General features: G+C 43.4%; 1 protein-coding gene across 1 annotated transcript; it reads left to right on the top strand.

Annotated features, from left to right (window-relative positions):
- Positions 1–620: 620 nt before the first annotated feature.
- Positions 621–18133, top strand: col1a2 (collagen, type I, alpha 2). The gene is made up of 50 exons (XM_058618710.1): positions 621–827; positions 2876–2886; positions 3639–3677; positions 4115–4198; positions 4703–4759; positions 4875–4919; positions 5033–5086; positions 5236–5289; positions 5382–5435; positions 5561–5614; positions 6025–6078; positions 6368–6412; positions 6555–6653; positions 6918–6971; positions 7250–7348; positions 7682–7726; positions 8024–8122; positions 8242–8295; positions 8396–8503; positions 8603–8656; positions 8766–8864; positions 9299–9352; positions 9499–9597; positions 9716–9769; positions 9858–9911; positions 10037–10090; positions 10334–10387; positions 10495–10539; positions 10834–10932; positions 11084–11191; positions 11310–11363; positions 11474–11527; positions 12320–12373; positions 12510–12563; positions 12658–12765; positions 13039–13092; positions 13223–13276; positions 13396–13557; positions 13663–13770; positions 14115–14222; positions 14376–14429; positions 14524–14631; positions 14776–14829; positions 14975–15082; positions 15167–15220; positions 15707–15814; positions 15976–16219; positions 16318–16502; positions 16604–16846; positions 17056–18133. Exons 1-50 carry the CDS (start codon positions 758–760, stop codon positions 17200–17202), a joined length of 4068 nt encoding a protein of 1355 aa, XP_058474693.1. The 5' UTR covers positions 621–757; the 3' UTR covers positions 17203–18133.
- Positions 18134–18783: the final 650 nt, after the last annotated feature.

Raw genomic sequence — 18783 nt, 5'->3', positions numbered from 1 at the left:
CACTATCAGGATCGGGAATATTACACAAAGCACACAAAAAAGTATTTGCCAATAGAGAGTCTTGAAATATATATTAAAAAAAATCCGTGCGTAAAAGCGACACTAGTCCTTTCCAAACCAACTTCAAAAGATAAAAAAGTAACAACGAAATACTGCAGTCTTCTAAACTCTTTCTCTACAACACAATTCAAATAAAATCCAACACAGAATGACACGCACCAGGCCCATCTGGCGCTAAATGCTGCCCGCCAAAGACAACACCCAAACGGACACATTTTACGCACGAACCCCCCAAACTGCGCACAGTGTTGAACCCGAGACGCCTGCATCTCCGGCACCACTGACAGAGACGTAGGCCTTCTTCTACCTTTTAAACCTCGACGCTGTCCACGTCCTCAAAAAGAATGGATCTAATTAAAACGTTGCACTCGTCATCATGGCCAAAGCTCTGCCAAACGCTCTCTGGTGGAGAGGAGGCTGGGAGATGCAGGACCACATGACTGACTGGGAGCTGCGGAGGGATGGGAGTCAGTTTGGAGTTCTCCTCTGTGATTGGTCGGTGGGCTGACTTTTGACACGCAGACCAGGGACCCTCCTGCCATATAAATAGGCCTGATAGAACTTTATTATTCTAGCATCACGGCAGCAGTTTCTGCTCAGTTTGGAGTTACTCGTGTCACCACAACTGTATGCCTGCTTGAAGGTGGTTTAAAAACAGGGGCACAGCAGCACAAGGAGTCTGCATGTCTATTTAGACATGCTCAGCTTTGTGGATACCCGGATTCTGTTGCTGCTTGCAGTAACTTCATACCTAGCAACATGTCAATGTAAGTTTGAATATCTGCTTTTTTTTTCTCTGTGATGGATATTCTTCTTTTTTTCGGGTCCCACTGCTTCAGGATCTGGCGCTTGGCTTTGGTTTGGGAGTTACTTCAAGGTCAACGTGAAGACAGCTCAAAGCACTGCTGAATTAAACTCAACGGATTGAGCACATTTAAAGGATTCTTCACTTTTCTCTCTCGTTTTTTTTCCAAGGATACAATTATTAGGGAGAATTTGCGCTCCAGACAGAGAGAGAGAAAAAAAGCTGTGTTGCTTTGAGTGAGATTTATGAATACTCAGCCTAGTGTCTTTTCTAAGCGTTTAATGCATGCGAAGTTATGGAAAAAGTCTAAATTTGTTGGAAAACTTGATGGGGCGTTGTACACATTGTTCCATCCAGACGTCCAGGGAAAGCGCCGTTGTTATAGGAAACTGCAATGTCTCCCCCTGGTGGCCATGGATGCAAACATCTGGTTGGCGTCATTTTACATTTTCTCTTTGAAGAGACAAACGAGTGCGTAAAAGCTTAAGTAAAAAATGAGTGTAGATTCACAAGTGTTTTTTTAACTTTTTTCACCTCACAGACTCCTGAAAGTGAACACTTTTAATTTTTTTAACTTAAATTTTTACTTAAATTAAATCATATTAACATTTAAATCTAAGAGCACAAGTGGAAGCCTGGGTGTTTTTTTGTTTTGTTTTTGCCTTTTTTTTTCCACAATTAGAGTTCATCAAACAGGAAAGTAATCAGCCTCACGTTGAACCTCAGCACTTGAACGTCCAACTGCGCCGCCTTGTGGTCCAGTTTGCGCATTACACGTTAGAGGTCACAGGGAGGTCCCAGCCGTGAGCTGCTGATGCAGATTCAGAGAGGGCAGCTGATTTCCCATCTGCAACAAGGTGTAGATGATGTCAGACAGCAGCCACGTATGAATCACCAGTCGTTAGACGAATCAAAATCAAAACCACTTAAAAAAAAGACTTAAAACCAGGTTGCGTTTTAATGAGATGGAAAACCAAAGCCCTATCTCATTCAATACTGCTGTATCAGACGTGATGTAGCATCAGTAACACATAGAATGAAGTCCTCGTTGTAGCTGTTGTCCCTACGATGTATGCAGAAGTCGGCCAGGTATTCCTGTCCCAAGGGTAAACGCTACCTGTTCAGGCCTGTTGGCTGCTGCAGCCGTCATATGTGGAATGCCACTGAATGCTGAGATTCACTTTGCAAGTGTTAGGGCAGTTTTGCTTTGACTCACGCAGCGATGACCCTCAGCTACACTTTTACCAGACACAGGCTTAGACAGGCATTATGCAGCAGTTAAAGTTTAGACAGGCCTTCCAGTGTACATTGCAGACACAGGTGATGTGGTTAGTTCCAAGTTTCTGTGGCCTAGACGAGGGTTTAGGCCGTAAAAAGACACAGAAACACTCACAGCTTTCTACTTTCTACTGCATGTTTGTTTATACGTGGCATTACTGGTGTGCATAGTCATTTTCCATGCTAAATGAAATGACTCCCACCCACAGATGCATTTTCTGTCGCAGATGTACTGAGGCGTTATAATTGTTACTGTTCTGCACAAAAGGAAAACAACTTTGTCATGTTCTAACTGATTGTCCCCCCTTTTCTCCCCGACCCTCGTCTTCACCCTCTTCCTCATCTCTCCAATGCCACAGACGAGGTTAGTACACACTCATGCAACACATCTGAAAGACAGCTTTACCTTGTCTCTTCGCCTCTCGCCTTAGAGTAGACTCCTCCGCTGCTCCCGAGCAATCTCAATGACGGCAGAAGCGTATCTTTTCTGTCCCCGAACCAAAGTTATTCGCCCCCTTCCTGTCCATGAATAGGTGAGGGTCCAATTGGCTAAAGTCTGTGTCAATGAAAGCTAAAACCGTGTGCTGAGGCACCCGTGGGGCCTGGCACAAAGGATCCTTTCTGAGGACAGCAGAGAGGGGGCAAAGGGAGGATTGCTCCTAACAGCTGGCCTTGGGTCAGTTTGGAGCTTTCCTCTGCTTCTTGATCTGGATTTGACTCAGGAAGTAATAGCTGATCTCAGAGCAGCACCAAACATTTAATAATTGGTGAATTGTTAATAAGTGCAGGACTGAGGCCTGGTGAGTGTTTACTTAAATGACTCTGGCCAGATTTGAGATTGCCTAGAATGAACGCTCTCAGCATCGTGCTTGCCAGTACAGCAGCAGCATTTAAACCATTATAGGTGCCGAACGTTCACTGTACCTTGGACTAACTGCTCTTACTGCTAAGAGATCTGGTCTCGGACGCTTCATCCTGCTGCTTTACGAAGCACCACTCTCGATCGCTGACTTCACATGCACATTGTTCTGCTGTATATCTTTAACTCCTGTATCAGCAAGAGCCTCCTTTACATATACTCTGCATGCTTAGGTTGCTCATTGTTAAATGAAGAAGAAACCTCATAAATATGAAATAAATGAACCTTACATTCATGTATCTTCTTTTCTATTTAGGGAAAAGTCAAGGTGAGCACAACACTTGTGTCTTATTTGTCAGTAAGCTCTTAGAGTGTGGCATATTCGACATAAGCGATATTTAACGACACCTGATTTGTTTAATCACTTAAAATGTGTTAAACTTGGTTGTCCTCTCGTTTTAAAGGCCAAGTTAGTTTATTGATATAAAGGCTTCTGATTAGCTTTTAGTGATATTTTCCACAATTGACTCTGACCTGCTTTTGCGAGGAGACTAGTTGAGAGTGTGACATGGTGTTGAGACAATAAGCTGAGCCATCTGCTCTGTGTTTTGGTCTGACTGAGTGATTTCTCTGCAGCAGGGACCCCGAGGAGACAAAGGACCTCGAGGTGACAGGGTAAGTCGAACTGAATCTCTGCTGCTGCCTTTGTTCCCAGGAAACAAATCCAAACATGTCCTTTCATTAATTGTATTATTTACGCAGCATCTTTGGCCCAGTGTTTGTTGACATCGTTTGACCTATTAACCTCAGAAGGCCACTCCCCATTGTTTACATCACCCATAGCCTATGTGGTGACGAGGATGAGACATAGTCATAGATCAGCATACTACTGACCTGATTTATTTGATATTAGTATTTGCTTTTTTCCCCAATGAAAATTGAAAGGGTTGTCATTATAGTTGTCTCTTGTATTCATCTAAGATTAATTAAGTGATGAAATCGATTTCAAGAAATCTTTCTGTTCCCGTGGAATTCGCACACGTGTGACTTGTTACAGCAGCGTCCTCGGTCGGCGGCGGCCTTCACTCACTGTATCATCATGTGTTTTACAGGGTCCTCAGGGCCCAGATGGCAGAGATGGCAAACCCGGACTCCCTGGCCCCGCTGGCCCCCCTGGTCCCCCTGGTCTCGGAGGAGTAAGTGCACTATTTACTGCTGTGAAATCGACTTGGTCCAACAATATGGTCCCAAATCTTTAGCGACGCAGAGCAGGCTGCAAAATGGCTTTAGGTATTTGATTTGGTGCAAACTGTGCAGCATAGGCAGCAAAGCTTTGTGTGTGTTATGTATGTATGAATCTGACCCACATTAGGCTATGACACATTCCTTGATAGTGCCATATTTTTCCCCAATCTGCTGAGTCACTCTAACGTGCCCCTTTAAACGGGGCACAGATCCTCATATAAACCCTCTGTTGACTTCCTGTAACCCCAAGACCCTTGCCCTTTAATATGACCCCACAACACATGACATAATACATGACTTTTACTCGTGTTACTAGTGCTATTATTTAAATAAAAACAGTGTTTATGTTCAGTACTGGAGCTACAATGACCATTTCATGCTCTATTTGAAGTGAATGCTCTGCTTTTCTAACCTGTCTGTAATCTCGGTGTAATTGAGTTTTTGCCTTTCAACAGAACTTTGCTGCTCAGTACGATGGTTCTAAAGGTCCCGACGCCGGCCCTGGACCCATGGTGAGGCCTCCTCTCTCCTCTCACAACCTGGCACACATTGTCACACAGCCACACTCATCCGTATCTCTCTTATTATTTTCTGTTCATAAATAATGTACGTGTTTGTCCTTTCCAGGGTCTGATGGGAGCTAGAGGCCCTCCCGGACCTCCTGGATCCCCTGTGAGTGGAAATGCAAATTTCTACGATCTAAATTATAATCCTCGTAACCTCGAGGCGATCTGTCTCTGCTGTCCACACTGTGACTAACTTCTGCGCTTCCTGTCATTCAACAGGGACCCCAAGGACACACAGGACATGCTGGTGAGCCTGGAGAGCCTGGTCAGAGTGTAAGTTCTTCCTCTTCTATATTCACAATTCCTTTGTTTGTTGTGTTAATAAAACTCAGGTCACACCGTGTTGATAGCTGAAATAATTTGTCACATATGAGATTTTAATAGCCATTACTTTTTCTTTCTTTCTTTTTTTTTTTATCTAGGGCCCCGTTGGCCCTCGTGGCCCCCCTGGACCCCCTGGCAAAGCTGGAGAGGATGTACGTACACGCTTGATTTTCTACAATTGTCCTCAGTCTTTCCAGCATTCTCATGAGTTGATGGTACAAATATCGGTTTTGTTTACACACAGGGTAACAACGGCAGACCTGGCAAACCTGGAGACAGAGGTACCGCCGGCCCTCAGGTATGAGCTTTTTTTTCCCCCAAAACATAGAGAATGACACACACACAGGACACAAACAGACATTAGGTCTGATGATCTCAAACATGTCATGGTGATGGTGTTTTTTTTTTTGCTGTGAATTGCAGGGCGCTCGTGGATTCCCCGGAACCCCTGGACTTCCAGGAATGAAGGGACACAGAGTGAGTGATGATCCTTTTTTTCAGTGCTTGAGCAGAACCTTACTTGTTCTGTCCTCCCCACCTGCTCAGAGTAGCATAAATTAGAAAACCTGTGAAATTATTAAGTGCCAGACATGAATACACCTCTCTTTGGATAATAACCACCTTTGAGTGGAGATAATCTTCACATAAGAGGCTTAGTATATCTCTTCTCCCGTGGGAATTATTAATAGAGAGATCAGACACTCCTGTTTCATGTTTATCCACCGAATCATTCCTGTGTTATTTAAAATCCCCCCAGTTTGTCTCCAATATCTAAAATCCCTTGAGCGACACACATTATAATTATAAATCTACTGCCGTCTATGTGATGACTTGTTGACCTGACCTCCATAAGCGTCTTCACACGTGACTGTCTTTCTGTATTTTAGGGTTACACTGGTCTTGATGGACGCAAGGGAGAGGCTGGTGCTGCTGGCCTCAAGGTAAGAGGAGCATCTTCTGCACGATGATTACTGATGTTCTTTATTGAAGGAAGGAACCCGTTCTCTTTGTCCTCTAAATATCGTCATTATTGATCCTATTGTCTGAGGTTTGTCCTTGAAGAGTACATTTCTGTATCTATTCAAGGGATTTTTACCTCTCTCTTCCTATTGTTTAAATTAAACTATAACTGCAATGCGTATAAAAGCCAGAATTGCCAACAGCTCACTTGACACAAACATCGTCTCCTCTTCAGGGACCATAATCCACCTTCTTCTGCTTCTCTTATAGGGTGAGAATGGTGCCCATGGAGCTGCTGGAAGCCCTGGACTGGCTGTAAGTTCAAGATTCACCGTTTATGACCTATAGGCAGCCCATTTTAATGACATATTTTTAAAATCTAAATATATAATTGCATACCATATTACTGCAGTAGATATTTTTTTCTCACCACTTTCTTTGCATATTCTCTGCGTAGGGAGCTCGCGGTATGGCTGGTGAGAGAGGTCGTCCTGGTCCTGCTGGGCCTGCTGGTGCTCGTGGTGCTGATGGCAATGTTGGACCCGCTGGTCCTGCTGTGAGTACAGAAGTTTGGGGTCCATTCATTTAAGTCAGGGGCCAGTGTATATCAATTAAAAACATTAAACATGTAAATGTACAAGATTATAGCCATAGGCTAATCTGGAGCTTTAATCCATGTTGTACAAATATATGTCATAAATGATACAATCCTTAGACCCATATTAGACAAACAACGTTTGAATCTGTGACCTTTATGTGAACTTGAATCTGTATGACACTCTGTGTATTCTGATGTCATGTCTGCCGCCTCTCTCTTCAGGGTCCTATTGGTGCTGCTGGTCCCCCTGGTTTCCCCGGCGGCCCCGGCCCCAAGGTGGGTGTGATGTCACTTCCTGTTCTCTTACAACGCTGCCTTGCAAAGTGTCACAAAAGGAAAACATCTCACATGAGCATACAGTGCATCCACGTCGTACACTGTCACTATCACTGCTGTCTTCTTACATAGTATCCTCAAGGGGATTATTCAAATATTTAGCAAAAGTTAAACAAACCTACATTCATACATTGTTTTATTTTGAAACACTTCTGTGATGACACTCATATATATCTATATATATACTGTATGACTATAACTGTGTCTCAACTTGGCAGGGAGAGGTTGGACCTGCTGGATCTACTGGCCCAAGTGGAGCCCAGGGATCTCGCGGAGAGCCTGGTCCCAATGGTGTTGTTGGCCCCGTTGGTCCCGCTGTAAGTAAACAAATGTTTTTTTTCAGACACCTTGCATGCATTTTGGTTAAAAAAATAAAAATAAATAAAAAAAAGTGTTTGTGTAAATGGTGGGAATATTGGTGTGTTGTTCTAACCAGGATCTCTCACCGTCACAAGTCTTCTTGTGCATCAGTGTTATTATTATTGTTGAATAGTGTTGACATACAAAGTGATATATTCAACACGTAAGTCTAAGACTATAAGACTTTAAGACTTAGTATAATTAATTTTTTTTTTTTGCACTACTTGAATATTTTGTTGTGCAGGTGTTGAATTTGTTTTAATAAGATTTTATAACTTTCTTTGACCTAGGGTAACCCTGGTGCCAATGGCCTGGCTGGATCTAAGGGAGCCGCTGTAAGTATTCCAGGGCAGTGGTCATCAAGGGTCAAAAGATGTTATGACAGTTTGAGTTCTTACACGATGCACACACAAACTCACACTCACATAATAAACACATAAATAATAGAAATACATGGAACTACAGGACATAATTTAATGTCACTTAAATCTGAATGCAGTTTTATTTAGTTTTCAATGTTTGAATATAGTCTCTTACTATTGTGTTAATAGTTATATAATCAAATAAATGTGATCTTCTACTTTAAGCTACTTGTGGTCTATGCTCACCTGTCTGTCATGGCTATGATTTAGGGCATCCCTGGTGTTGCTGGAGCCCCTGGCTTCCCTGGACCAAGAGGAGGAGCTGGACCCCAGGGCCCTCAGGGTGCTGCCGGAGCTAGAGGCCTTTCTGTGAGTCCACATACACATAAACACCCACACAAAAAAACATTTGTACATATCCACTTTGAATCACATGAACTATACCCAACTGTATTTAACTGTTATGGTGTCTGCTTGGATGTTTTTAGGGAGATCCTGGTGCTCAGGGTGTGAAGGGAGATGCTGGCCCCAAAGGAGAGCCTGTAAGTTCAAATTTTGGTAATGTTTGTGAATTTCTTATTTCTAACTTCATCAGAACTGCAGAACAGGCCCTCATCTTCTTTTGGGTTTTCTTTTCTACAGGGTCACTCTGGACCTCAGGGATCCCCTGGACCTCAGGGTGAGGAGGGCAAGAGAGGACCCACTGGTGAACTTGGTGCTACTGGCCCTGCTGGTGCTCGTGGAGCTAGAGTGAGTACCGGTCGTGCCTTTTCTGATGGGTGATGTTGTACTCATTCAGATCCACCATGGTCGTGGAATCACCTGTTAATGTATCTGTGTCTCCTATAGGGCGCTGCTGGAAGCCGTGGTATGCCTGGTGCTGATGGAAGATCTGGTCCCGTTGTAAGTATTTGAAAATAAAATTGGTTATCCCACTGACATGCAATTGCCTCAACATACCAGAACTCTAATTTGCTAATTATTTACCTACCTATTTGTCTCTATCTCACAGGGCATGCCCGGCCCCCGTGGTGCTACTGGATCCGGCGGACCTCGTGGACCCCCTGGAGATGCTGGTCGTGCTGGTGAGCCCGGTGCAGCTGGTCTCAGGGTGAGTAATTTGCTAAACTCTGGTTTGGAACAGGGACAGGTATCTGATCGCTATGTAGGCTCTCTTTTTAGATCAAAAGTGATACCTCATATAAAATGAGATTTAGTTGTGCAAAGATTATACTACATTTTGAAACATTCAGTGAGAGACACAATAGAGGCTCTCTCAGAGTTTTTAGTTTAGTTTGGTTTAATTTAGTGAGAAACAAGTAGGTCATCCTATAATGCCAGAATTCCACGAGTTATATAATGTCACAAACTAAGATGGTGCTCCGATGGCTTTAGAACAAGGTTATCATTAGATGTAATTTGCCTTGTATGGGCAATGAAAGCCAAGGTGTTAGTAAAAGGTAGTTAGCTTGAGGTGACAACTGTAACACTAACACTGAATGAATTCATAAAGATTAGTGACTGAGAGTTGTTTATCTTCCTTAGGGTCTCCCCGGAAGCCCTGGAAGCTCTGGACCCCCAGGAAAAGAGGGACCCGCTGTAAGTAAAACCGGAATTTCACAATAAAACACATTTTACAAGCACATGTATTTCCTTTGTCTCATGCCGTAATGTTTATGAGCATATTTGCCTCCCAAAATGTCACTGAGCATCACTTCCTCTCATCTCCCTGTTTCCTCCTACAGGGTCCTGCTGGACAAGATGGTCGCTCTGGACCTCCTGGCCCAACTGGACCTAGAGGCCAGCCAGGAAATATTGGCTTCCCTGGACCCAAAGGAAACTCTGTAAGTACAAAAAAAAAGCTCAGACCAACAGAGAAAGCCAATAATTTGTAATTTTTTGCAGTTTTTTTGTATACAATTTATCACAACCTGTGCGTAACCAAACTTTTACCTCTGTCAGGGTGAGGCTGGCAAGCCCGGCGAGAAGGGAGCCACTGGCCCCTCTGGACTGAGAGTAAGTGAAAAAAAAAACTAAAATATAAACATGAAGGAAATTTAACATGCACATTTATGCATCTAACATGTTCCTATTTTGTCTTTAGGGACCTCCTGGACCTGATGGAAACAATGGAGCCACTGGCGCTATGGGAGCATCTGTAAGTATCCTTACATGCTACATTCATTTTACCCACTTATTAGTTGTTTTCTCATTTTCATGCAGTACATTCATATTGAGAAAAGTGCTGCTTTTAACATTGGTACTCTCTCTTCCTTTCTATAGGGTGGTGCTGGGGAGAAGGGAGAGCAGGGTCCTGCTGGAGCTCCTGGCTTCCAGGTTTGGATTTGCCATCTTTCTCTATTAAATATCTACAATTTAGAGAAGATTTACTGTGAGAAACGGCACTTTATTCTCTGTCCTTCCAGCCAGTGTGTGATTTGTTGATGCCTTTTCACTGCAGCGCAGTATCAGAGGCATCTTTAATGGCCATACATAGAGAAATGAACTAATCTCACCGTGCTGTCTCACTTCCTTCTGTTGACTCCCATGATGCTGATGTTGCCTCTTGACATATTTCAGGGTCTGCCCGGCCCCGCTGGATCTGCTGGAGAGGCTGGCAAGCCCGGAAACAGAGTAAGTAAGACGCAAACATACACCGCAAGTTCAACCATGACAAACGGTGAATTTGCAATTCCATCCTATAGTTATACATCTCTAATCAGCCACTGATTTCACTATAGGGTATCCCAGGAGACCAGGGAGCTGCTGGACCTGCTGGTACCAGGGTGAGTTCACCTTCTCATGTCTTTCCATTCAAAATTCACACCCTAACGGAGCCTTCTCTAGATTCCACGCAGTTATTCGTTTTCAAACTATTGTCTTTTTGCACCAAACGACTCAATACTATTTTCTAATCATCTAAGTGATGATGTTTATTTTCATAAAAATGTGCAGAACTTAAAAATAGCTAAAAACAGATCTTTTTCCTCATTGCTTCTCCATGTAGTTTATAAAACAAACACACTCAGTCATTTCAGTTGCGGGATATACATATTGATTACATCTGCTTGTTCCTCCAGGGCGAGCGTGGTAACCCCGGTGTTGCTGGATCTTCTGGAATTCAGGGACCAATGGGAACCCGTGGACCTGCTGGTCCCCCTGGACCTGATGGTGGCAAGGTTAGACAACGTTATTGATGCTGAAAATAGCAACGCTCTGAGTTTACTGACATCAGACCCATGCTGAAGAAATGTTGCACAAAAAATATCCTCATGCTTTGATGCTTGTTTGATATGAAAATTAACCAAAGTTTGTTGTGCCTGTTCCCAGGGAGAGCCTGGCGCTGCTGGAGCTGCTGGTGGCCCTGGACACCAGGGACCTGGTGGCATGCCCGGTGAGCGTGGAGCCGCTGGTACCCCTGGAGGCAAGGGAGAGAAGGTAAGTTCCAAAAATATACCAACGTCAAATTACATAGATTTTATCCTTCAAAATAACTGGTTTGTTGATAAGAATAGGTTTCTTCTCTATAATTCTCTTCAATTTTCTCCCTCTATAGGGAGAGCTTGGACACAAAGGACCTGATGGCAACAGTGGAAGAGATGGTTCCCGTGTAAGTTAAACTCACTTATCCTCAACTCTAAAAATGTAGCCATTCATTTTAGGACTTTGAGGGTTGTCAGCTGTGCCTTAGTCTAAGTGGCTTCACCTCTCTCTTTCTAGGGTCTCCCTGGACCCGCTGGACCTCCTGGACCCACTGGAGCCAATGGTGACAAGGTAAGTTGGAAAATGTGTAAATATTTATTGTTTACTACAGAAGAACAAAATCTTAGAGAAACCACTAACGTGTATGTAATTTAAGACATAGTCTGTAAACACAGACATGTGTCATGTGGCTTTAGTGTTACCTAAAAATGGCTGCCACCAAGGTCATTTAAGATGACCAACGCCTGCACTATTGATTTACAAAAACAGCCGTCAACAGTTATTGCTCAGATCAAATCGCTGTTTGAATGTTATGATGGATGAACAAACCCGCATCGAACCCCTGTTGGACCTCTCCTCCCTCTGAAGTAGTGATTGAAGTTACCCCCACATTAACAAGATGTCAGAAGATAGAACCTCAACACTGCCACCTGATGGCTATTTCACAATATTACACCAATGGCTCATCTACTGTTTAATTGAGTGTGGCAGTGATAAGAACATAATAATGAGTGTAGAAAAGAACGCTGATACATTCTAAATTGCAGTTTTATGCAGCTCTAATCAGTAGTGGTTGGCCCTGCATTGGTTGAGCAGATATATATAAAATAATAACTAATAATAACAATTGTTTTTGTTGATTTTGCTTCACTTTTATGTTTGTATTGATACTAGCTGCTTAGGTCCCTAAATGTATTGCTCAGCAAAATGAAATTAGTTAAAATTTTAATATATCTAAACATCTATATTGAAGTATATTATGTAATTGTGACATTCAGGTGTGTAGGAATTTGCTTTATGAACAGGTTGGTGGATTAATAAGGACAATGTTGAGCGAATCAAACACACTTTTCACTCCTGCAGGGTGAATCTGGTTCTTTTGGACCTTCTGGCCCTGCTGGACCTCGTGGAGCCTCTGTAAGTAGCTATGACTCACTTCATCATGACCTATCATCTGAGATACCTTGTGACATGAGGCCATAACACTATATTCAGCCATTTTGTGTGGGACAATTATGGACAATTATTTTGACCAACTGCCTTTTCTTCACAGGGAGAGCGTGGAGAGGTTGGACCTGCTGGAGCTCCTGGATTCGCTGGACCCCCTGTAAGCTAGCAGGCAGTCATTTTATAGACAGTATAACGCATGCACATACTGTTTGAACACACAAATATTCATCCACCACTAACCTCCCCCACAGGGTTCTGATGGTCAGGCTGGAGCAAGAGGAGAGCGTGGACCCGGTGGAGTTAAGGGCGAGGTTGGACCCAGTGGGCCTGCTGGACCCGCTGGACAGTCTGGACCTGCTGTTAGTACCATTTACACTGGACACATTTGCACCTGAATGAGATAGATCTGATAAACCAGACATGACACAGCAGAAAGTTAATCAGACTTTAAGATCAGTGTGATGGTGTGAGACCATCCTACTTTGGGAAGATGTCCAAAGTATTTTCACATGGCATTATCTTTTCATTCATATGATATTAAATCTCAGTTTCATAAAATGCAGGATTTTTATTGATGACACAATCTGAAAATTGTGTGGAATTAAATTTCTAATTTCTGTTGGTGTATCTAGGGTCCTTCTGGCCCCGCTGGACCTTCTGGTGCTCGTGGAGACACTGGTCCTGCCGTGAGTATCAGAACTTATCCTAATCTCAATAGTTGTAACCATGAATACACACTTACATTTTCTGTACAGGAATTCCCACAAGTTCTCCATGACAGCTGTGTAATCTTTGATTGTGTGTTTCTGATGTCAGGGTCTCACTGGTTTCCCTGGTGCTGCTGGTAGAGTTGGTCCTCCTGGCCCCTCTGTGAGTATCAATGCTATAGATATATATATGCACACACATTGCTGTGTGCTTAAACATCATAGACTCTAATTCTGCACACACACTTAGACATTTGACATTAACTCACTCTTTCTCTTCAGGGTATCGTTGGACCTCCTGGTGCTGCTGGTCCCGCTGGTAAGGATGGTCCTCGTGGCCTCCGTGGTGATCCTGGTCCCGCTGGTCCTCCTGGAGAGCAGGGTATGGTTGGACCAGCAGGTCTGGCTGGAGAGAAAGGACCCTCCGGAGAGTCTGGTCCCCCTGTAAGTGATTTTTTTTTACCTGATAAAATCATGAAACTATGGAGCACAAAAATATAACCGACATTAAACGTTCAACCTACTTATAAATGTTCTGTGTCTGTTTAGGGTCCAGCTGGTGCCCCTGGTACCACTGGTCCTCTTGGTCTCGCAGGATTCGTTGGTCTGCCTGGTGCTAGAGGAGATCGTGGTTTACCTGGTGGTGCTGGTGCTGTGGTAAGCACACTTTGTCGCACCTGTTCAAAAGATCACCACCATCATCTAGTTTATATCATTTAAACCTATGAAAGGCAAATTCATGGAGCTGTCCCACATATGTTCATCTGATCAATCAACAAATGCACAAACGTAAAAACCATAAAAAAAGGGCTTCACGCAGGATTTTAAACACTGCATATTCATATTAGAAAAACCGAAATATCACACAAGCACGTGACTTCCGTCATTATTACCATAACGCCGGCTGATTTGAATTAAAAAAAAGATCATACATGCATTGCATACATACTATATCTGATGATGAAAACATATTTGACCCCATTCTCCTCATCCTATCACAGGGAGAGCCTGGTAGAGTTGGACCTGCTGGTCCCCCTGGAGCCCGTGGCCCTGCCGGAAACATTGGCATGCCTGGTATGACCGGACCTCAGGGAGAGGCTGGACGTGAGGTAAGAATTTTACAAACAGACCAATTAACCATCAATGACTACTTTGAACAAGGCTTAAGTATGATTTCTGAGGGTTGAAATGAACTTGGTCCAAAAAGACAACAGACTCACATCAACCATTATGGAAACTGTAATATTCTTTGCTATCCGCAGGGTAACTCTGGTAATGATGGACCTCCTGGCCGTCCTGGTATTGCTGGATTCAAGGTATTGCCCCTTAATGCATCTCAATGCATCTTTGGACATACACACACACACCTATGTGATCTGACCTGTAAATACTGTTTCCCACCATGCTTAGGGAGACCGTGGTGAGCCTGGACCCGCTGGTTCTATGGGACTTGCTGGTGCCCCCGGACCCAATGGACCCTCTGGTGCTGCTGGTAGACCCGGAAACCGTGGAGAATCTGTACGTTTTTGAATTATTCAGACGACTAGAATGACCTTTCAATAATTGCATCATGTTCAGTGTACAATACATTGGCAACCTCTAACCATTTGCTTACTTCATGCATCTGTTTTGGGTTTTTTTATTCTCTTTTCTCATCTCTAGGGCCCATCTGGTTCCACTGGCTCCGTTGGCCCCGCTGGAGCCAGAGGTGCACCTGTAAGTACAGGATACAATTATACCCATATAGTGTCAGAATAACCTTTTCTGACCATTTAAAAATGACACAAATGTTATTATATCCATCCACATCTATAGCATGTTGGTATGAAAACTAAATAATGTGTTTGTGTGTGTGTCATAGGGACCTGCTGGACCCCGTGGCGAGAAGGGAGTTGCTGGAGACCACGGAGAGAGAGGCATGAAGGGTCTGCGTGGACATCCTGGTCTCCAGGGAATGCCTGGACCTTCTGTGAGTGATATCACAACAATATGAGAACATTACATCTTATGACCACTACCTTGTCATTCATGAATGTCCTCTCTGTCTTTTTAGGGACCCTCCGGTGACACTGGAGCTGCTGGAGCTTCTGGACCTTCTGGACCCAGAGTGAGTGGAAACCTAATTTCTCACACACCCATAGTTTTGATAGAATGGCAGTGCCAGTTGTATGTTTGATAGTGCCTTTTACAGTATTACAAAGAAAGTCCATGTGACGACAAGACGAAGCAAAACAAATTGAGTGCACAAACATAACCAATCTGGTCTGGAAGAATATGTAGGTTTTTAGATTACTCTTAGATGTGGAGGCTGTAGTGATGGATCTCAGGTCAGCATGCAATTGACCTGAAGTGCCAGGCTCCCAGTTAAACACTTAATCTGAGCTGTTAATGACCTCTGCAGTATGATAAACCACATTCACATCTCATGTACTATACTTGTCAACATACCTACTTGTATAAATACCTGCATATTCTCTGTTATATTTTGTATGAAAGCACCAAATGCGGCACATACTAAAAATTGTAGCCAGATACGATGCATGATTCTCCATATGAAGACATGTCTGAATGTATGTGATGACCTCCTCTTCAGGGACCTTCTGGACCCCATGGACCCCCTGGTAAGGATGGAAGAGCCGGTGGCCATGGAACCATTGGATCTCCTGGTGCTCGTGGACCCCCTGGATACGTTGGACCTGCTGTAAGCAAATTTACAATGTCCTTGTCAGATTAACAACATCATTTTATAAACTATAATTTTAATTTTTTTGTGAACTAGACCACTTAGGTCTGCTTTATACCAAAAGATCCTCTAACTTGAGGTGCAAGCTGGTCATAAATCCACTCTCTTGTCCATCTCAGGGTCCTGCTGGATCTCCTGGTCTGCCCGGACCTCCCGGCCCCTCTGGTGGTGGATATGATGTCTCCGGCTATGATGAGTACAGAGCTGACCAGCCTGCTCTGAGAGCTAAGGACTACGAGGTTGATGCCACCATCAAGTCCCTCAACACTCAGATTGAGAACCTGCTCACCCCTGAGGGATCCAGGAAGAACCCTGCCCGTACCTGCCGTGACATCAAGCTCAGCCACCCCGAATGGAGCAGTGGTAAGCTCACAGTGAGACTGATATAACCTGAATATAAGGTTTTCATTTTTTCAATGGGCCCGTGTATAATATGAGTTTGCTATCTTGCTACTTTTTAGGTTTCTACTACATTGACCCCAACCAGGGCTGCATGAACGATGCCATCAAGGTCTTCTGCGACTTCGACACCCGTGAGACCTGCATCTATGCCCACCCTGAGAGCATCGCCCGTAAGAACTGGTTCAGAAGCACTGAGGGCAAGAAGCACGTCTGGTTCGGAGAGACCATCAATGGTGGTACAGAGGTGAGCATCAGAGCTGAAGCAACCACGAATGATCAAATATTTTTGCGTCGGGTTACAGTATCTCCTAATAATACTGACCGCCCGGTCTTTCCTCCCTGCAGTTCACCTACAACGACGAGACCATCAGCTCACAGAGCATGGCCACCCAGCTGGCTTTCATGCGCTTGCTGTCCAACCAGGCTAGCCAGAACGTCACCTACCACTGCAAGAACAGCGTTGCCTACATGGATGATGAGAGCGGCAATCTGAAGAAGTCTGTTGTGCTCCAGGGCTCCAACGATGTGGAGCTGAGGGCCGAGGGCAACAGCCGCTTCACTTTCTCTGTGCTGGAGGACGGCTGCACTGTGAGTAGCTCTTTGCTTCCTTGGTCTTTGCTACTGTCATTAATAAAGTATAGTTTTTTTCCTTGTGAGAGAGACAAATTATTCTGTGCAGTAAAAATGTAGGCAGTAATAATTAGATCAGACAAAGCTCTCTCACAGACGGGTGATTAGTATTCTTATACCACATGGCACTTTCCTGAAACTCTCTTTTCCCTTCACTGCCCCCGCAGAGACACACTGGTGAATGGAGCAAGACAGTCATTGAGTACAGAACAAATAAACCATCTCGCCTGCCCATCCTCGACATTGCACCTTTGGACATTGGTGGAGCTGATCAGGAGTTTGGTTTGGACATTGGCCCAGTCTGTTTCAAATAAATAGACTCATGATAAATTAACACCAAAAGAGAGAAAGAACGAAAAAAAAAAACAAAATCTCTGCCCTTCTTTCTGTGTTGTTTTTTTTATACTGAATGCTGATTTCTCTCTGCACATCCACTTGCTTAAGATGGGCAACAATCGGAGAGGACTGAACGAACTGAATGGAGCGTTTGTGCAATGCAAATTAATACAGCCACCCAAAGGGACGCGGGAAAACACCTTGTTGTGGGACATCATGTCATCCTTTTGTAAAAAATAAAAGAAGTGTAATAAAAACGCTGAAAGTACGCATCACTTTGTGGTCTTTGTATATCTTCCAAGGAGGAGGTTTAAAACCACAATTTCCATGAAAAAAGGTTTAAACTACCTCATGCCTGTACCTAAAGAAAATACTATTGACAAACTGGGGTCCACAACTGAGATGTCAAGACTTCTAATGCTTCAAGCTTTGTCCCATATCGGAAGGTGCTCAGTTACTTGAAGCCGAGATCTTTGGTGCTAATATGCAGCTGTGGAGTGAACCACTTTTTACTGTATTACTTTGTATTGACGTATGAGGAGTCTTGCATTCGTCCCCTGATACTCCCCCACTTTAAGCAGGTGGAATGTTCCTAAATCTTTAAGATCTGGTTTTTGTTTTATTTCGTTTTGTTCTTTTTTTGTTTTGTTTTGTCAAGAAGGTTCTTCTTTGTTTGTTTGTTTTGGTTTTATTTCTTTTTGTTCAGGCTTTTTAACTCTTCAAATCCCACACCCAGTGTTCATACTGACACATATTTCATCCAATTCTGAACAGGTTTTTAGTCGGCCTCTCTCTCTCTCAAAAAATGACGCCACAAAGTCTATTGTACCTATTTTGTATATGTGAGATGTTTAAATAAATTGTGAAAAGTTCTGAAATAAAGCATGTCCAATGTTCCAAAACACACTACTCAGTGACTTAAGTGCTTTCATGTTTTAATGACACCAGTGAAGGTGTGTCACTGTATTTTGGTTCTAGTTTGGCTGATGACTTACAGATCATCATTGACTTAAACATCTTCCTATTGTGGAAGCACAGCCCTATTCTGATTTTCCTTCCCCCTTTATCTTGCTTTTTTCAACAGTACATTTGATTTCAATGTACAGTCAATTTCTGTTTACACTGTCCATGCCAATGTGTGATTACTAACGTGCATTGTTTCTTGTAAATATGCATCTTCTCATGTTGCCTTTTTTTCTTGCATAATACACAGCTTTTGCATCCAAATAAATTTCTGTGGTTTGGATCAAGGCTTGGATTGCAGTGATGCATGCACACAGACATGTGGGATTATGGGAAACCTGCAGAAATGTCTCATTTTGACACCTTGTCAGACACTGAGAATTAGTTTGACTACAGTGTGTTGAGGTAACTGGGATATGGAGACTTTGTGAAAATCATAACATGCAGAACTTTCAGTGACCACTGGGTGGTGGCGTGGCATACTTTTACTTGTATGCTTTTGCCCTTAGGGGCTGTGGAATAAGCAAATAATCTTTGATCACTGAGCAAGTAAGACCTGGGGATAAACTATGGATATACAGTGTCTTTTATGCACA

This window comes from Solea solea, chromosome 20, assembly GCF_958295425.1.
Source record: "Solea solea chromosome 20, fSolSol10.1, whole genome shotgun sequence".
Classification (NCBI taxonomy): domain Eukaryota; kingdom Metazoa; phylum Chordata; class Actinopteri; order Pleuronectiformes; family Soleidae; genus Solea; species Solea solea.
Note: the sequence above shows the minus strand (reverse complement) of the source record. Positions and strands in the feature narration are given on the sequence as shown.